This window comes from Ranitomeya imitator, chromosome 2, assembly GCF_032444005.1.
Source record: "Ranitomeya imitator isolate aRanImi1 chromosome 2, aRanImi1.pri, whole genome shotgun sequence".
Lineage (NCBI taxonomy): Eukaryota > Metazoa > Chordata > Amphibia > Anura > Dendrobatidae > Ranitomeya > Ranitomeya imitator.
In genome coordinates, this window is record NC_091283.1 from 320,696,624 (window position 1) to 320,713,505 (window position 16,882).

Consider the following 16,882-nt stretch of genomic DNA (forward strand, 5'->3'; position numbering starts at 1 on the left):
AATGCGGCACCTGTAGCCCATTTCCTGCACACGCCTGTGCACGGTGGCTCTGGATGTTTCCACACCAGACTCAGTCCACTGCTTCCTCAGGTTCCCCAAGGTCTGGAATCGGTCCTTCTCCACAATCTTCCTCAGGGTCCGGTCTCCTCTTCTCGTTGTACAGCGTTTTCTGCCACATTGTTTCCTTCCAACAGACTTACCATTGAGGTGCCTTGATACAGCACTCTGGGAACAGCCTATTTGTTGAGAAATTTCTTTCTGGGTCTTACCCTCTTGCTTGAGGGTGTCAATGATGGCCTTCTTGACATCTGTCAGGTCGCTAGTCTTACCCATGATGGGGGTTTTGAGTAATGAACCCGGCAGGGAGTTTATATAAGCCTCAGGTATCTTTTGCATGTGTTTAGAGTTAATTAGTTGATTCAGAAGATTAGGGTAATAGGTCGTTTAGAGAACCTTTTCTTGATATGCTAATTTATTGAGACAGGTTTTTTGGGTTATCAGGAGTTGTATGCCAAAATCATCAGTATTAAAACAATAAAAGACCTGACAAATTTCAGTTGGTGGATAATGAATCTATAATATATGAAAGTTTAATTGTAATCATTACATTATGGTAAATAATGAAATTTAACACTATATGCTAATTTTTTGAGAAGGACCTGTACCTAAAGAGAACAATATAGCATGAAAAAGCAGCTAGGGTCCTATATACCCAGGTAGAGGGCTAGCAAGGAGCGGGCATCCCCTTAATTGTGACTAAATGTTGATTAAGTACCCTGTATGGTGCCCAGTTTAGTGTATTACAAGTGCAAATCAAAATACTAACCCAGCTGGAACACTAGACAACATATGCCCATGCATAAAAATCGTATCTGCGACCGGAACCAATCTTGTGGCTGAAACATACGTATATATGAGGATGAGGCATACAATCTGTATACTAACGGGATAGTAAACCATAAAGACATAGAACTACCTGTCTTGTGGATACAGTGGGCAGAATTATATATCAGGTACTGGTCGTCCCGTATATTCAGATATGTCCTCAAGATCACATAGAAATATAGAGCTGTGGACAGAACAGACAAACCTTGTGGCCGAAACATATATGTATATATGAGGATAAGGCATAAAGTCTGTACACTAACAGGATAGTAAAACATGAAGACATAGTAGTACCTGGCTTGTGCATACAGTGGGCAAGATTATATATCAGGTACTGGTCGTCCCGTATGTTCTGATATGTCCTCAAGGTCACATAGACATATAGCGCTATGGGCAGAACAGAGTGGAGAATATATGTTGGATCAAGCCTTGTATAGGGAATAGTCAGTATAGTAGTAATGTTCGTGGCACTACTAAATACCTGTGCTAAGTAGGTATGCAAGGGACCCAGTGTATGCATAGAGGTGACCCCCCTTGAGGATATGGTATGCTGCCAGTAGGTGAAAAGATGTCGTCCCTGCTAGGGAAGAGGAAAATACACGCTATAGAAACCTCTCACAGTTAATGAGACACTTATCTGATGGTGGTGCTGAAGTCTCACGTTTCCGTGGTGCAGGCAGGGCATAGGCGTTGGTGGCGTAGTGGAGGAGGCCGACACAATCCTGTGTCTAGGCAATGGAACCGCTCAGTGAAGCGCATGGTGCCCGGCGTTATATCCAAATCCCCGGCCGGTCATGTGACCGGAAGTATCAGGGGACGCCGGCGCCTGTGCAGAAGTTACCTCTTCTCTTGTTGAGGTGTGCAGGCCGGCGCTTGCGCAAATAACCTCACACCAAGCGCCTGTGTACAGCGCCTGCGTCCACATGTGGGAGACTAAAATGCGGCGCCTGCGCAGGGCATATCAGGCCGAGCGCGCGTGTGTGCAGGTCGGAAGGGCAGTGCCGAAGCGTTATGCTAAGCTGCCCCATTCATCAGATAGGTCGGCGCCTGCGCACACCGCACCCGGCAGAGTGTATTGAACTGGATGCAGAGATCCAGCACCTAAGTGTCCCAGTAGCCTCCCATGTTATCGCCAAGGTGTCAAGAGGTGCCCCCAAGAATGCCTATGCTCAAGTAGTCTAATATCTGGTTACATCTTGTCCAGAAGAAAGGGGAAAAGGCAAAGAAAATAAGACAATAATCGGCAATCTTACATCTGGGACCACCCTAAATAGATATTGGGAAGCTAAAATATATATGACCACAATAAATACAATGAAAACATATATAATGGTAGGAGTCCAAACGAAAAAGAAATAAAAGAAAAGAAATGAAATAATAGAAATGAAAGGAAAAAAAGGGGGATAAAGAAAATAATATATTGACTGATAAAATATAAATGGTAGGATATAGTGAGAGTTACGGGTAAAGAACCATGAAAAAATGCAAAAAAAAATTGAAAGAATGAAAAATAAAAAATTGAAAATAAGAAAAAATAGAAAAAAAGTAAAATAAAAATACAAAATAAAAATACAAAATAAAAAATAAAAAATAATAAAAATGAAAAAATGGGAACTAATATAAGGAAACTTATAGAAGGGACTACTGGGGTATGCGTCTTACCATCCAAAACGCGTTTGTCATAGAGGTCGGTTGTGCAAAAAGTCAATTGGCCTATATGGGAGAAAAATTAAGTTAGCCAGTCTATCTCGCGGTTTAAGCCACGTGGATGTAAAGTGTCCAGTGTGTAGATCCAATAAGTCTCACGCTGTTTTAATAATTTGACATAATTCCCTCCTCGTCTAGGACGAGGGACCTTTTCTATAACCTGGAATCTTAGTTGTGCTATGTTGTAGTTGGCTTCTTTGAAGTGAAGGGGGAGGGGGAGCCATACTTTACCGCAACTAATAGTTGATTTATGGTTAGAGATTCGGTCCCTAACTGCTTGGGTGGTCTCCCCTACGTAAAGTAACCCGCAAGGGCACTTAATGATATAAACCACAAAGTTTGTGTCACATGTGTAATAGTCCTTGATTTTATAAGATTTCCCTGTCCTTGGGTGTACCACTTCATTGCCCTTAATTACATTCGAGCAGCTCATACACCCCAAACACGGGAAGGTCCCTGTACGTTTCTGGCCTGAGAGCGTACCATGTGTCAGTGTTTTTTGTGGGCCCAGATCCGCTCTAACAACCCTATCCTTTATGTTCTTGGGCCTTCTTGTACACATCAGGGGGGGTTCCTTGAATATGGGGATGGTGGGATATGCTTTATTCAGGAGTGGCCAGTGTGCCCTGATTAGATTGTGTACCCTGCGCATAGTAGGATGGTGACTGTGTACAAATGGGAGTCTAGGGTTTTTTTTGAGTTTTAATTGAAGCGTTCTCGGATTCGTACAGAATTTTGGTAGATTCCGTTTCGAGAAGTTCCGATTCTTTGAAGCAATTAACACTACCCGTCCGGAGCTTACCTTCACACTTACTTACCACAACAGTGAAGTCACCTTTCTAGACACTAAAGTCCTCAAAAATTCCTTGGGTAATTTAAGCACAGACTTATATTCCAAACCAACTGACTGTAACAGCCTTCTGCTTTACAACAGTTGCCACCCCAAGTCCACGAAAGATAGTCTTCCTAGGTCCCAGTTTAAAAGAGTATCCAGAATCGTCTCAGACCCAGAGCTGAAAGCCACCAGACTACAAGAAATGTCTACTAAATTCAAGGCCCGTAACTACCCCGCAGATCTTCTCGAAACGGAATCTACCAAAATTCTGTACGAATCCGAGAACATTACTACTATCCTGACTATTCCCTATACAAGGCTTGATCCAACATATATTCTCCACTCTGTTCTGCCCATAGCGCTATATGTCTATGTGACCTTGAGGACATATCAGAACATACGGGACGACCAGTACCTGATATATAATCTTGCCCACTGTATCCACAAGCCAGGTACTACTATGTCTTCATGTTTTACTATCCCGTTAGTGTACAGACTTTATGCCTTATCCTCATATATACATATATGTTTCGGCCACAAGGTTTGTCTGTTCTGTCCACAGCTCTATATTTCTATGTGATCTTGAGGACATATCTGAATATACGGGACGACCAGTACCTGATATATAATTCTGCCCACTGTATCCACAAGACAGGTAGTTCTATGTCTTTATGGTTTACTATCCCGTTAGTATACAGATTGTATGCCTCATCCTCATATATACGTATGTTTCAGCCACAAGATTGGTTCCGGTCGCAGATACGATTTTTATGCATGGGCATATGTTGTCTAGCGTTCCAGCTGGGTCAGTATTTTGATTTGCACTTGTAATACACTAAACTGGGCACCATACAGGGTACTTAATCAACATTTAGTCACTATTAAGGGGATGCCCGCTCCTTGCTAGCCCTCTACCTGGGTATATAGGACCCTAGCTGCTTTTTCATGCCATATTGTTCTCTTTAGGTATATCGCCATACCATTATATATGACTCAACATAAATTAAAGGATTCTTCTCTATATGCAACAAAGTTCCAACAGGGTATGTTTTCTCTTCCCCCAGTACCGGTTTTGCAAATCTATTGTAATTTTCTCTCTCCCTTTTTGTACATCCCACCTTTTTTGTACATTCCAGCTTTGTACAATATGTCTTGATCGTTACATTATATTTCCATTGGCAGCTTATCGACTTTGATATGGATTCTTTGTCCTCTTTGTATATTTGTATATATGTATATATTGACCCGCTTATAGTGTTGTTTTGTTTTCTTGCTTGTTACAGCGGTTTTGTGAACAAGGCCACGGGCTGGCCGAAACGTCAATTCGCCTGACATATCCCCCTTTCCCAATTTAAATAAACTTTTGAATTTATGCATCTGAAAATCATACGAGTGCAGTGATTTTTGCTGACTTCATGACGTATGGGATTAAACATCCCGTTCACTAGCACCGTAGACTGTACTGATTGAGTGCTAGCTTTGATTCTTCTCTAAAATGGAGGATCAATGGAGAGGGGAAATAAGAGTGATTAACTAGCTGGCCACAACCCACAAATGGATAGACGCCCTCATGTAGCTTTAGTGATTAACTGGAAAAATAAAAACAGCCAACATGTTAAAGCTTTGGTAGATACAAGGGTGGAGGACAGTTGGATTTATGTAAATCCAAAATAGTTCAGTGGGCGCAAGGTTATAACTACAGAATTTATTAGAGACCCGTGTGCTTGTGCCTACTACTACTTAATGGAACAATCCTGTAGTGTGGGGAAAGTTGAGGCAAGATATCTGGGTAATTGTACAAAGAATTAAACTGACTGTGTTTAATGCTGATGATTATTGTGCTTCAGATACACTGGAAAGACTTTTCAAATCAGTAGCAGATGAACATTCCAAAATATCAGTCTCTGAATCCAGTTCAAAGACTGACACCACTGAGGGACTGCTCGGATTGACTCAGTGGGCACACCAGAAACATGGCACCTGGGAGAAAAAGCTACTTACCAATGGGCACAGATCAGAAGGGTGCCCATCAGGTTAGATTTGCTAAAGTATGTGGATTCTTACATCCTACCAATGATGGTGTAAAAAAATCTGTGGGACAAAGGTCCTCCAGAACATGCAGAAGTAATTGCTTGTGGAGCAAATAATGTGCTGATAGTTATGAAACCTGGGCAAGAGAAGTGGGAACACGTCCCAACAGACAGGTGTTATCTCAGAGAATAATACAGTTAGGGCCAGAAATATTTGGACAGTGACACAAGTTTTGTTATTTTAGCTGTTTACAAAAACATGTTCAGAAATACAATTATATATATAATATGGGCTGAAAGTGCACACTCCCAGCTGCAATATGATAGTTTCCACATCCAAATCGGAGAAAGGGTTTAGGAATCATAGCTCTGTAATGCATAGCGTCCTCTTTTTCAAGGGACCAAAAGTAATTGGACAATGGACTCTAAGGGCTGCAATTAACTCTGAAGGCGTCTCCCTCGTTAACCTGTAATCAATGAAGTAGTTAAAAGGTCAGGGGTGGATTCCAGGTGTGTGGTTTTGCATTTGGAAGCTGTTGCTGTGAGCAGACAACATGCGGTCAAAGGAACTCTCAATTGAGGTGAAGCAGAACATCCTGAGGCTGAAAAAAAAGAAAAAATCCATCAGAGAGATAGCAGACATGCTTGGAGTAGCAAAATCAACAGTTGGGTACATTCTGAGAAAAAAGAAATTGACTGGTGAGCTTGGGAACTCAAAAAGGCCTGGGCGTCCACGGATGACAACAGTGGTGGATGATCGCCGCATACTTAATTTGGTGAAGAAGAACCCGTTCACAACATCAACTGAAGTCCAGAACACTCTCAGTGAAGTAGGTGTATCTGTCTCTAAGTCAACAGTAAAGAGAAGACTCCATGACAGTAAATACAAAGGGTTCACATCTAGATGCAAACCATTCATCAATACCAAAAATAGACAGGCCAGAGTTAAATTTGCAGAAAAACACCTCAAGAAGCCAGCTCAGTTCTGGAAAAGTATTCTATGGACAGATGAGACAAAGATCAACCTGTACCAGAATGATGGGAAGAAAAAAGTTTGGAGAAGAAAGGGAACGGCACATGATCCAAGGCACACCACATCCTCTGTAAAACATGGTGGAGGCAACGTGATGGCATGGGCATGCATGGCTTTCAATGGCACTGGGTCACTTGTGTTTATTGATGACATAAGAGCAGACAAGAGTAGCCGGATGAATTCTGAAGTGTACCGGGATATACTTTCAGCCCAGATTCAGCCAAATGCTGCAAAGTTGATTGGACGGCGCTTCATAGTACAGATGGACAATGACCCCAAGCATACAGCCAAAACTACACAGGAGTTCATGAGCGCCAAAAAGTGGAACATTCTGCAATGGCCAAGTCAATCTCCAGATCTAAACCCAATTGAGCATGCATTTCACTTGCTCAAATCCAGACTTAAGACGGAAAGACCCACAAACAAGCAAGACCTGAAGGCTGCGGCTGTAAAGGCCTGGCAAAGCATTAAGAAGGAGGAAACCCAGCGTTTGGTGATGTCCATGGGTTCCAGACTTAAGGCAGTGATTGCCTCCAAAGGATTTGCAACAAAATATTGAAAATAAAAATATTTTGTTTGGGTTATGTTTATTTGTCCAATTACTTTTGACCTCCTAAAATGTGGAGTGTTTGTAAAGAAATGTGTACAATTCCTACATTTTCTATCAGATATTTTTGTTCAACCCTTCAAATTAAACGTTACAATCTGCACTTGAATTCTGTTGTAGAGGTTTCATTTCAAATCCAATGTGGTGGCATGCAGAGCCAAATCGCGAAAATTGTGTCACTGTCCAAATATTTCTGGCCCTAACTGTATATATTTTCCCTTTAGATCAAAATCTGGAAATGGTGCATCGTTGCAGGTACCGTGTGCATGGTCCTTTCAAGTTCCGTCACTACCCAAGAGATCTTCAGACCGAACACCAAGAGACCAACCATGGAAAGTGGAGCTTAATGAAGACCAAACAGAATCTATGGATTTACTTGGCTCAGCTGATGAACACTAGCCATTTTTATATGACAAAGACTACTACTGCTACCAATATATTAGAAACGTGTCTGGTGGCAGTACAGACCCCTTTACAGTTATGGACAAAGCTGATAGGGATATTAACTCAAGATGAAGACATAGAAGAAGATGTGACTTAAAACTTCACATATAATAGTAATCTTGCTATAATTTGTGCATGCATTGCTTTGTGCTGTTGTATACAGTGCACACTTCCATTATTATCCTTATGTCAATCATCCACTAAAACCGTCCCGTTAGGATATGGTACCTTGTATAAATAATGTTTGGCTCAAAATAGCCAAGGGTGGAATGTAATGTGAATATATAAATGGCTATTTTGAGTCCATTTTGAAATATACTGAACGCATTCAGACTATTACAGAGCCGCATTTCTTGCTATACATTTACAGACAGACAATGATCATTGTGACACAATCTTGAGAGCTGTTTATTTATTGTCTGAAGACCTTTGAGTTTACAAACTGTTTTAAGTTTGTTTGTTATTGTAAAACAGTAAGGTTTATTTAACCTATGTCTGAGGTGGGGTATCTAACCCTTGTGGGCTTTTATGTATCTATGGGTTTATGGCCCATTGTCTGATGTATGACTGATATCTTGGTCTCATCCTATCTTGAAAGCTGGCCACTTGAAGGGCAGGGTGAAGCCAAATGTAACAGAGTGCAAATCACTATATAAGGCCAGAGAAACGTGACTAAAGGCCCTGTCACACATAGCGAGATCGCTAGCGAGATCGCTGCTGAGTCACAAGTTTTGTGGCACAACAGCGATCTCAGCAGCGATCTCGCTATGTGTGACACGTAGCAGCGATCAGGCCCCTGCTGTGAGATCGCTGGTCGTGTCGGAATGGCCTGGGCCATTTTTTGATCGTTGAGGTCCCGCTGGGGAACACACATCGCTTTGTTTGACACCTAACCAACGACCTCATTGAAAACTCAGACACCGACATATAGGCGTGCATTTGCGTTGCCTTTTCCGCGCCCATTCTGTTCCGATTGGTGGTCGCTACTGCGTTCTGATTGGTTTGCGGCCATGCTATGAGGCGACACATAATAGCCCTTCCGTCCTTTGTTCCTGAGCGCGTGGTGGATTGCAGAACGTTGTAGAGTTCTCCGGCCTGCGACTCCTCTTCCATTTCGATAATCTGTTCTGCAAGGATTCTTCTGACAACTATACATTGTGTATGGTAGGTATTGTTTGGGGTCGCAAGTGCGTTTTCATTTTCCCCTAAATTTTTTTTATAGGGCAACTAAAAATAATTTCCTGCTATTATTGCTGTGGAGGGATGGAGTGAGGGCTTGTCTGCTATCTGTGTACATATACTTTTCCACGGGCTGATATTTTAGGGGGTCTTGTACTTGCACACCCATACAGCATGTTTTCTGTCATGCATGGTAACGGAATTGAGTTTTTTTTTTTATTTATTAACTTTATCTTCTTTTTCTTTTATGTGTTTCAGTGTACAGCATCATGAACAATGCGCAGTGTGCTGTTGTGTTTGCTGCATTGCTGGTTGAGGAAGCTCGGCGTCAAGATGAGGCCCGGATGCAAGAGAGGCGTTCCAAACGAAAGCGTCGCATGTGGACCAGAGAATGGCTGCAGAAGAGGTCTGATTTGTCCCACATGCAACTTGTAAGAGAGCTTCAGGAGAAGAATCCTCATGATTTCCGCAACTATCTGCGGATGTCTGAGGAATCCTTCAAACATTTACTGGAAAGAATTACTCCACTGATTCAACGGAAGGATACAGTGATGCGTGCTGCCATCCCGGCCGATGAAAGATTGGCAGTCACGCTGCGATTCCTGGCCACCGGGCGCTCGCTGCAAGACTTGCATTTTTCTTCAGCCATTTCAAGGACCCTGCTCAGCGTTCTAATTCCAGAGACATGTGATGCGATTTTCCACAGTCTACGTAGCTACATGCAGTTTCCCAACACGGAGGAGGAATGGAAAAAGATTGCCTCCGATTTTGAGCAGCTTTGGCAGTTCCCAAACTGTGGTGGGGCTTTGGACGGGAAACATGTCCGGATCACTCAACCACCGAACAGCGGATCCTACTTCTTTAATTATAAGGGCTATTTCAGCATCATCCTGATGGCCCTTGTTAACGCGAATTATGAATTTATAAATGTAGATGTTGGCATGAATGGAAGGGTTTCCGATGGTGGCGTTTTAGAGCACACACTCTTTGGAGAGCGTTTGAACAACTGTGAACTTCACTTGCCTCCCAACTCTGAGACTAGAGGCAACCTTAATTTTGTTTTTGTCGGTGATGAGGCCTTCCCGCTTCATCCCAATCTTATCAAACCGTTCCCCCAAAAAAGTCTAACAGAGGAAAGAAGAATTTTCAATTACCGTTTGTCAAGGGCACGTCGGGTTGTAGAAAATGCATTCGGTATCATGGCTAATCGCTTCAGAGTTTTCCACACGCCTATTAACATGAAGCTTGAATCGATAGACTCTGTTGTTTTGGCTTGTTGTGTGCTTCACAACTTCCTTCGCCGTCGTGATGCTTTGGCGTACAGTCCACCTGGCTTCATGGACTCTGTGGGCCTAGTAAATGGGGAAGTGCAGCTCAGTGAATGGCGCGCAAATGATCCCGCAATTGCAGGCCTTCAACCATTGTTACCTGGCAGAAACACCCACGATGCGAAGACCTGCCGAGACAACTACTGCCAATATTTTAACGGTCCTGGTGCTGTTACTTGGCAGCATCAGAACTTATAGTGGGCTACTACTGACATTTATACACTGTTTTAGTTATTGCACTGATTTGTCTAATAAACTGTTTGTTTTACTTTGAAAAAGCTTTGTTTCTCATTCTTTCTGCAGTAAGGGCCCGTATATACATACGTATATTCCTATGTATACTGATACATCCATATACATCAACATTGAAATCTACACAGATACCTACATATACACATACATACTCACAGACATACAAATATAAATACCTATCTAAACATTAATACATATCCATACATGAAACCACCAACACTCCAGTCTTCCAGTGCAACCGGAGACGCTGTATTGAGAATGCGTAACATTCAGAACGCAGTAGCGTCTTCGGTGTGACCTGGAGATTACAATACAGGCCGCTTCCTTCGCGAACGCAGTAGCGTCGTCTAATAACCGCGGTGACGTTGATGCGTCGTGGGCGTGGTTTACGGCGCTGATGCGTTCTGGGCGGGTTAAAGGACAGTGCTGCAGCCTTGCTTTTAACTAGTGGCGGCAAAATGGCGGCCAGGCGTCGTGCAACGCCTTGGGGTGACGCAGAAGTGCGTTACCTAATAACTGAGTTAGATGCCCGTGATTATGGGTGTCATAATCACCAAGAGCATCCCGTCCTCCATAAGCAGGCTGTGCTGCGGAGGATCAGTCGGGGCCTAGCCCAGAGATTTGGGGTGCAGCGCTCCAGTACCCAGATCCGGAAGAAGCTGGCGGATCTGCAGTACAGGTCCAGTGAGCGCCTTCCAGCATCCGGTCACAGAGCCTTCCACATCGTGGTGAGTGTTGTTAAGATAGGTTAGCATAGTATATGGCCACGACCGTTTTTAGTGTTTCTGCTGCCCTCGTACACACCCGGCTCTGCTCCGCACGCCTCGTACACACCCGGCTCGGCTCCGCACGCCTCGTACACACCAGGGTCTGCTCCGCACGCCTCGTACACACCAGGCTCGGCTCCGCATGCCTCGTACACACCCAGTTCGGCTCCGCATGCCTCGTACACACCCGGCTCGGCTCCGCATGCCTCGTACACACCCGGCTCGGCTCCGCATGCCTCGTCCACACCCGGCTCGTCTCCGCACGCCTCGTACACACCAGGGTCTGCTCCGCACGCCTCGTACACACCAGGCTCGGCTCCGCATGCCTCGTACACACCAGGCTCGGCTCCACATGCCTCGTACACACCCGGCTCGGCTCCGCATGCCTCGTACACACCCGGCTCGGCTCCGCATGCCTCGTCCACACCAGGCTCGGCTCCGCACGCTTCGGACACACCCGGCTACGCCCTGTGCTCCTCTTGCACACCCGGCACTGCACAGTCATGCATACAAATGAGGCCCCTGATCATATGACCCAAAATCCGGCCCAGTATATTGCGGCACATTTGTTACAACAGTAATTACAGTGCAGCACCTCAGGTATGTAATAATGTAATAATTTTTTTTTTCTCCAGCAACAGCAGACCCGGAGCCCCAGCAGGAGTCAACGACAGGCTCACCAACAACAGGCTCGCCAGCATCACTCCGTGACATGGGTGAAGTCATGTCCCCCGGTAATTATTGCACTAAAAAAAAAGGTCCATACAACTCGTAAAGGATAGGACTGTCGTGTACTATGAAGTGTTGTATCTTTCCCTAGGCGGTGATGCCAGAGGATCCGGGTGGTCCCTTAGTTCTTCCTCACTCGATTTACCCGAAAACCGTAAGTGTTAAATAACAAACACGTACATGATAGTTAGATGCATGAACAAACTAAGTTTTACCATTCCCTCCATATAAATCCCAACATTAGAGGACCTCCAGGCATCACACAGGAGGATGATGGCGACACAGGGGACACTGGCTGAGCAAGTCAAACAGCACGGAGTGATGCTGGCTCGTTTTGTGGCTGCACAACAGCAGAGCGGCAGCCATTAATTTTTTTTTTTTTTTTGATGATGGTTTTGTACAAAGTTTATTAGGTTGTTGGTATCTTAATATTGTTTATAAAACAAAATAACAGTTTATATCCCCTGATGTGTACGCTTTGTTAAAAACAACAAACATATTTCATCACGCACACTCATTATATGTATGCATCTGTATACATGCACCCAGCCCATAACCCCGCCTACTAGACCTGCAAATAACTATATGCTGAATTCAGTAAAGCAGTAAAGCAGGCTGCAAGTTTGAATTATCAAAACAATTTTATTTATAACAATTTTTAACATAAAGTAACATTTAAATTTAACTCTTTAATATAAAATAACTTAACTATACTACAATTATACTTATAACCCGAAATATTAAATGGAACTATAATTCTTCATAATGGTTTTCACCATTCAAAAATCCTTGGCTGGGCGGAGATGATAATTGCCCAAGAAAAGAATGGGAAAACCTGGGATATTGTGGTGGAGGGGCAAGCGGCATGTTCAGATGAGATCTAAATTGACGGTGTGCTGGTGTGCCACGCATTGCCTGAGGCGTTTCATTCATTGGCTGCCATGAACAAGGATCACGGTCCATAAAACTGTGCACACTTGAACTTTCATCTAGCTGTCCAGCTGCCGCTTTGCTTAAAGTTTCAAAAATCACCCTCTCGGCGTGGATCCTTTGTGTGTCTTGCAGCTTCCCTAGACGATCAGCGGCAAAGTTGGCAAAGCTGTCCACGGTACTGTGGCTCTGCTGGCTTAACATTTGCTTTGCCAAAGTGACCAACTCTGTTGATGGTGACACGGTGTCCTTTCTTCTACGACCATTGTTAATCCGCCGTGGTACATAAGCTGTGTTGGGGGTTGAGGGTGCAGGGTCTTCACTAGACCCCTCAGTAGCCTCCGCCCGGCTTGGTTCATCTCCCAGCAGGTCCTCACTGGTCGGGGTAGACAGATCATCATGCCGATCTTGCTGCAGGAACAGAAAATTTAGAATTAAGTGGAGGAACTAGTAGTACAGGATAGGATTTTTTCATTCAACGGTATGAGCACTGAGTGGGGCAAAAAAGTTAAGGATTGTACTTATCTGAAGTGGAAGGGATAACTTGGATAAAATGCAGCATAATAAAAGAGGGAAAAACTTAGTTACTATTTTCTACTCGACTATGGCATGAGAGACCAAGTTTTAAAGCTTTTTACAGGGAAGCAAGCAAAGAAGGTACTTACATCTCCAACAGGGGTGTCAGTCGGGATCACAGGGTCTTCATCCAGGGTCTGCCGCATTGAAGATGCCATTGTACGCGGGAGCTCCTGGTCACGGGTGAAGCCAAGCAAGTCAAAGTACCATAACGATGGCACATAAACCTCGTCTGTGGCGGCACCAGACTTCTTTGACCTCACCACCTTGTTGAGCTCCTTTTTATAAACTGTTCGTAGACCCTGGATCTTTTTCCGGACTACACTCTCATCCACCTTCTCGCTGGGGTTATGCTGCTTAAACAGAGCAACAAGTTTGGCAAATGCCTCCCTCTTCTTGTTTCTGTTGCTGTAGTCAGCGGATTTAATCTGCCAAAGGCAGGGCAGGGATCGATACATCTCAATCAATTACCGTACAAATTCCTCGGTATTGAAAGACATCTGAAAGAAAGAATAGCATACAGTGAGCATATATGGAAAATTTTATATAACATTTTGAAAAGAGTTATGTATGAGCCACACTACTGTGAATGTAAAATAGAGAACAATGCGCCTGGACTGCTAATAATCTCTGCCAGTCTGCAGTCCCTCCTTCCAATAGTCCTCCACTGGCCACACCAATGCTGCCTGTGTACCCCTGCCATGCAAATGGAACCGGCATAGAGCCAAATTTATTATTTAAAAAATAATGCCTAGTAACCCTGTCTGCGGTCACTCTGTGCCCACGAGACTACCTAAAATGGCTCCATGTGCTAAAGTATATATACACAGATACCAACAAAGCACTCCCTCCCTCCTTCCAGAGCAAAGATATCAGATTAATAGGTGCCAAGGGAATGGAAAGGGAATGGAAACGCATTTGAGACCCCAAATGATACCTACCGTGCACAAAGTATAGATATCCGAAGAACCGTTGAAGAATAGAAACGAATAGAAGTCACAGGCCGGAGAACTCTACAACGATCTGCAATCCACCACCACGCGCTCAGGAACAAAGGACGGAAGAGCTATCGTGTCGCCTCATATGGCTAGGCCGCCGACCAATCAGAACACAGTAGCGACCACCAATTAACTGAATGGGGGCAGAAAAGGCAACACAAAGGCACGCCTGTGTGACTACAACGTCACACAAGACGTCCCTCATCGAGGTCTGTATCGTTATCATAGCAGCCATGTGACAGGATCACAACGACCAACAACATCGTTGTACAGGTCGCTACAGGTCGCCGCATCGCTGCTGCGTCGTTGGGAAGATCGCTCTGTTTGACATCTCACCAGCGATCTCATAGCGACGCAGCAACGATCCCGGACAGGTCGTATCGTTGTCGGGATCGCTTAAGCGTCGCTATGTGTGACGGGGCCTTAAGACAGAAGCATAAACTGGTGAACCTGTACTTACATGTGTACAGTGTTTGATACCTGCATAAGTGGGGACGCCCGTGCAGTGTTGAGAATTTTCCAGGGGTTCTCTGTCTTGGTGTTGCTTCTCTGATTTTCCAGACAGATGATGTTTAAAAGCTCCTTGGTGACTGATGATGTGAGTATATGTACTTAATCATTATATGTATTTAATCCTAATATGTTCTTAATCATTATATGTATTTAATCCTTATACTGTATGTACTTTGTATCTTAAAATATACAAATGTGTATTCAATCATACTATCCAATCATATTATTCCTTTAATTTTGTACTTTGAAATAAAATTGCGTTATATCGCAAATAGTAGCCTTCTTTAAAGTCGTATCTGAACCTTAGTCCTAAAAACTTGGCAATACAGGAGGACACCTATATCGGAGGGCAAAGGAAAAAAGGACCCAATCATTTGTCCAAGATCGTCCTGGAAAAGTAAGGAGGTCCTAATAAAGGACCGAAAAGGACTAATTAGATATCATGATCAGAAAAAATGATCAGAAAAAACATGGATGGAGCCTCATGGAGAGATGGGAGTAGGGGCGGAGACTAGTGACAGGAATGGTGCATCGGAAAAAATCAGGAAGAGGGATAGTGTTATGTGTCCCCCCACACTCCCTAACCAGGCTCCTATCCTCCAAGGCCTACCTAACAATGGAGGTTGGCACCCTAGGACAGAAACGCAAGATTGGCGCCCCCATTCCACGGCGGCTGTCCCTATTAAAGGTCCTACCAGGCCCTAATGAAAAGAGACAAAGGGGGGGGGGGGGAAGGAAGAAAAGAATCAATGTACGTGTATTTAACTATCCAGAAAGCAACTGTAAGTCAAGATCTCATTTAGGCCCCCTGGTGTTTGTGTTTTCAGACGGAAGATCCATCTTGTCTCGCATTGTAACAGCATTTGATCCCAATTCCCTCCCCTTCTGGGTGCACCAATCCTGTCAATCCCCATGAACTTAAGCCCTTGACTATCGCCACTATGTTCTGTGTTGATATGTCTGGCCAGGGGTGTATCTCTATTCAGGGCAATATCTCTCAGATGTTCCCCGACGCGTCTTCTAAGTTCACGTATTGTTTTGCCAATGTATTCTAGACCGCATTGGCAGACTGCTCTATAAATTACTCCCTTGGACCTACAGTTTATAAAGTGGTAGATCTCGTATTCTTTCCCCGTCACTCCACTTTTGAACTTTGGGCCCACTGCAATTACAGGACATGCTACGCACCCACTGCACTTGTAGCATCCCTTTGGTGGATTTGGGAGCCATGTGTCATTCACCGGCGGGGAGTAGTGACTGTGTACAAGTCTATCGCCTACGGACCTACCCTTCTTAAAGGTGATCCTTGGGGAGTCCCCCACCATCTCTCCAATGTCCTCATCCATGTTTAGAATGGACCAATACTTCTGCAATATTGTCCGTACCTTTTGAGCCCCATTACTGTAGGTGGTGATGTATCTGCAAACCGGCATTTCCTCTTTTGTTGGAGCTGGCACCAATAGACTATTTCTGTTAATATCTTTCACCTCATTGAAAGCCTTTCTTAGGATCCCATCCGGGTATCCCCTGGCCAAAAATCGTGTCTTTAAATCATCAGCCTGTATCTTATACTCTTCATTCGAGGAGCAATTTCGTCTTGCTCGCAGATACTGGCCCTTAGGAATACCCTTCTTCAGGGCCACCAGATGATGGCTATCCCATCTCAGAAGGGCATTCGTGGAGGTGGGCTTTCTGTAGGTCTTAGTATCCAGATGTCCATCTGACATTTTTTGAATGTATAGATCCAAGAACGGTAGTTTGTCTTTATGGTATTCGAAAGTGAAAGACAGACCCAACTGGTTATCGTTTAGTTTAGATACGAAGTTAGTCAAGGTTACAGCATCCCCGTTCCAAATTAGTAGCACATCATCTATATATCGGGCCCAAAAGGCTATGTTGGCCTGTTCTTCTATGAATGTGTCCCCAAAGACCTCGGATTCCTCCCACCAGCCCAGGAGCAGATTTGCGTACACGGGCGCACATGAATTGCCCATAGCGGTGCCCCTGAGCTGGTGGAAGATAGAACCGTTGAATAGAAAAAAGTTCCTTGTAAGACAGAACTCAAGTAG

The 16,882-nt window shown here is 44.1% G+C and overlaps 1 protein-coding gene across 1 annotated transcript; it reads left to right on the top strand.

The window, feature by feature from the left end:
- Positions 1 to 8,459: 8,459 nt before the first annotated feature.
- LOC138663468 (uncharacterized) lies at positions 8,460 to 15,085 on the top strand. The gene has a single exon (XM_069749687.1). The coding sequence runs from the start codon at positions 8,990 to 8,992 to the stop codon at positions 10,244 to 10,246; it is 1,257 nt and encodes a 418-aa protein (XP_069605788.1). The 5' UTR covers positions 8,460 to 8,989; the 3' UTR covers positions 10,247 to 15,085.
- Positions 15,086 to 16,882: the final 1,797 nt, after the last annotated feature.

Coding starts and splice junctions, on each gene's coding strand:
- LOC138663468 (XM_069749687.1), top strand. CDS start 8,990: ATGAACAATGCGCAGTGTGCTGTTGTGTTTGCTGCATTGCTGGTTGAG.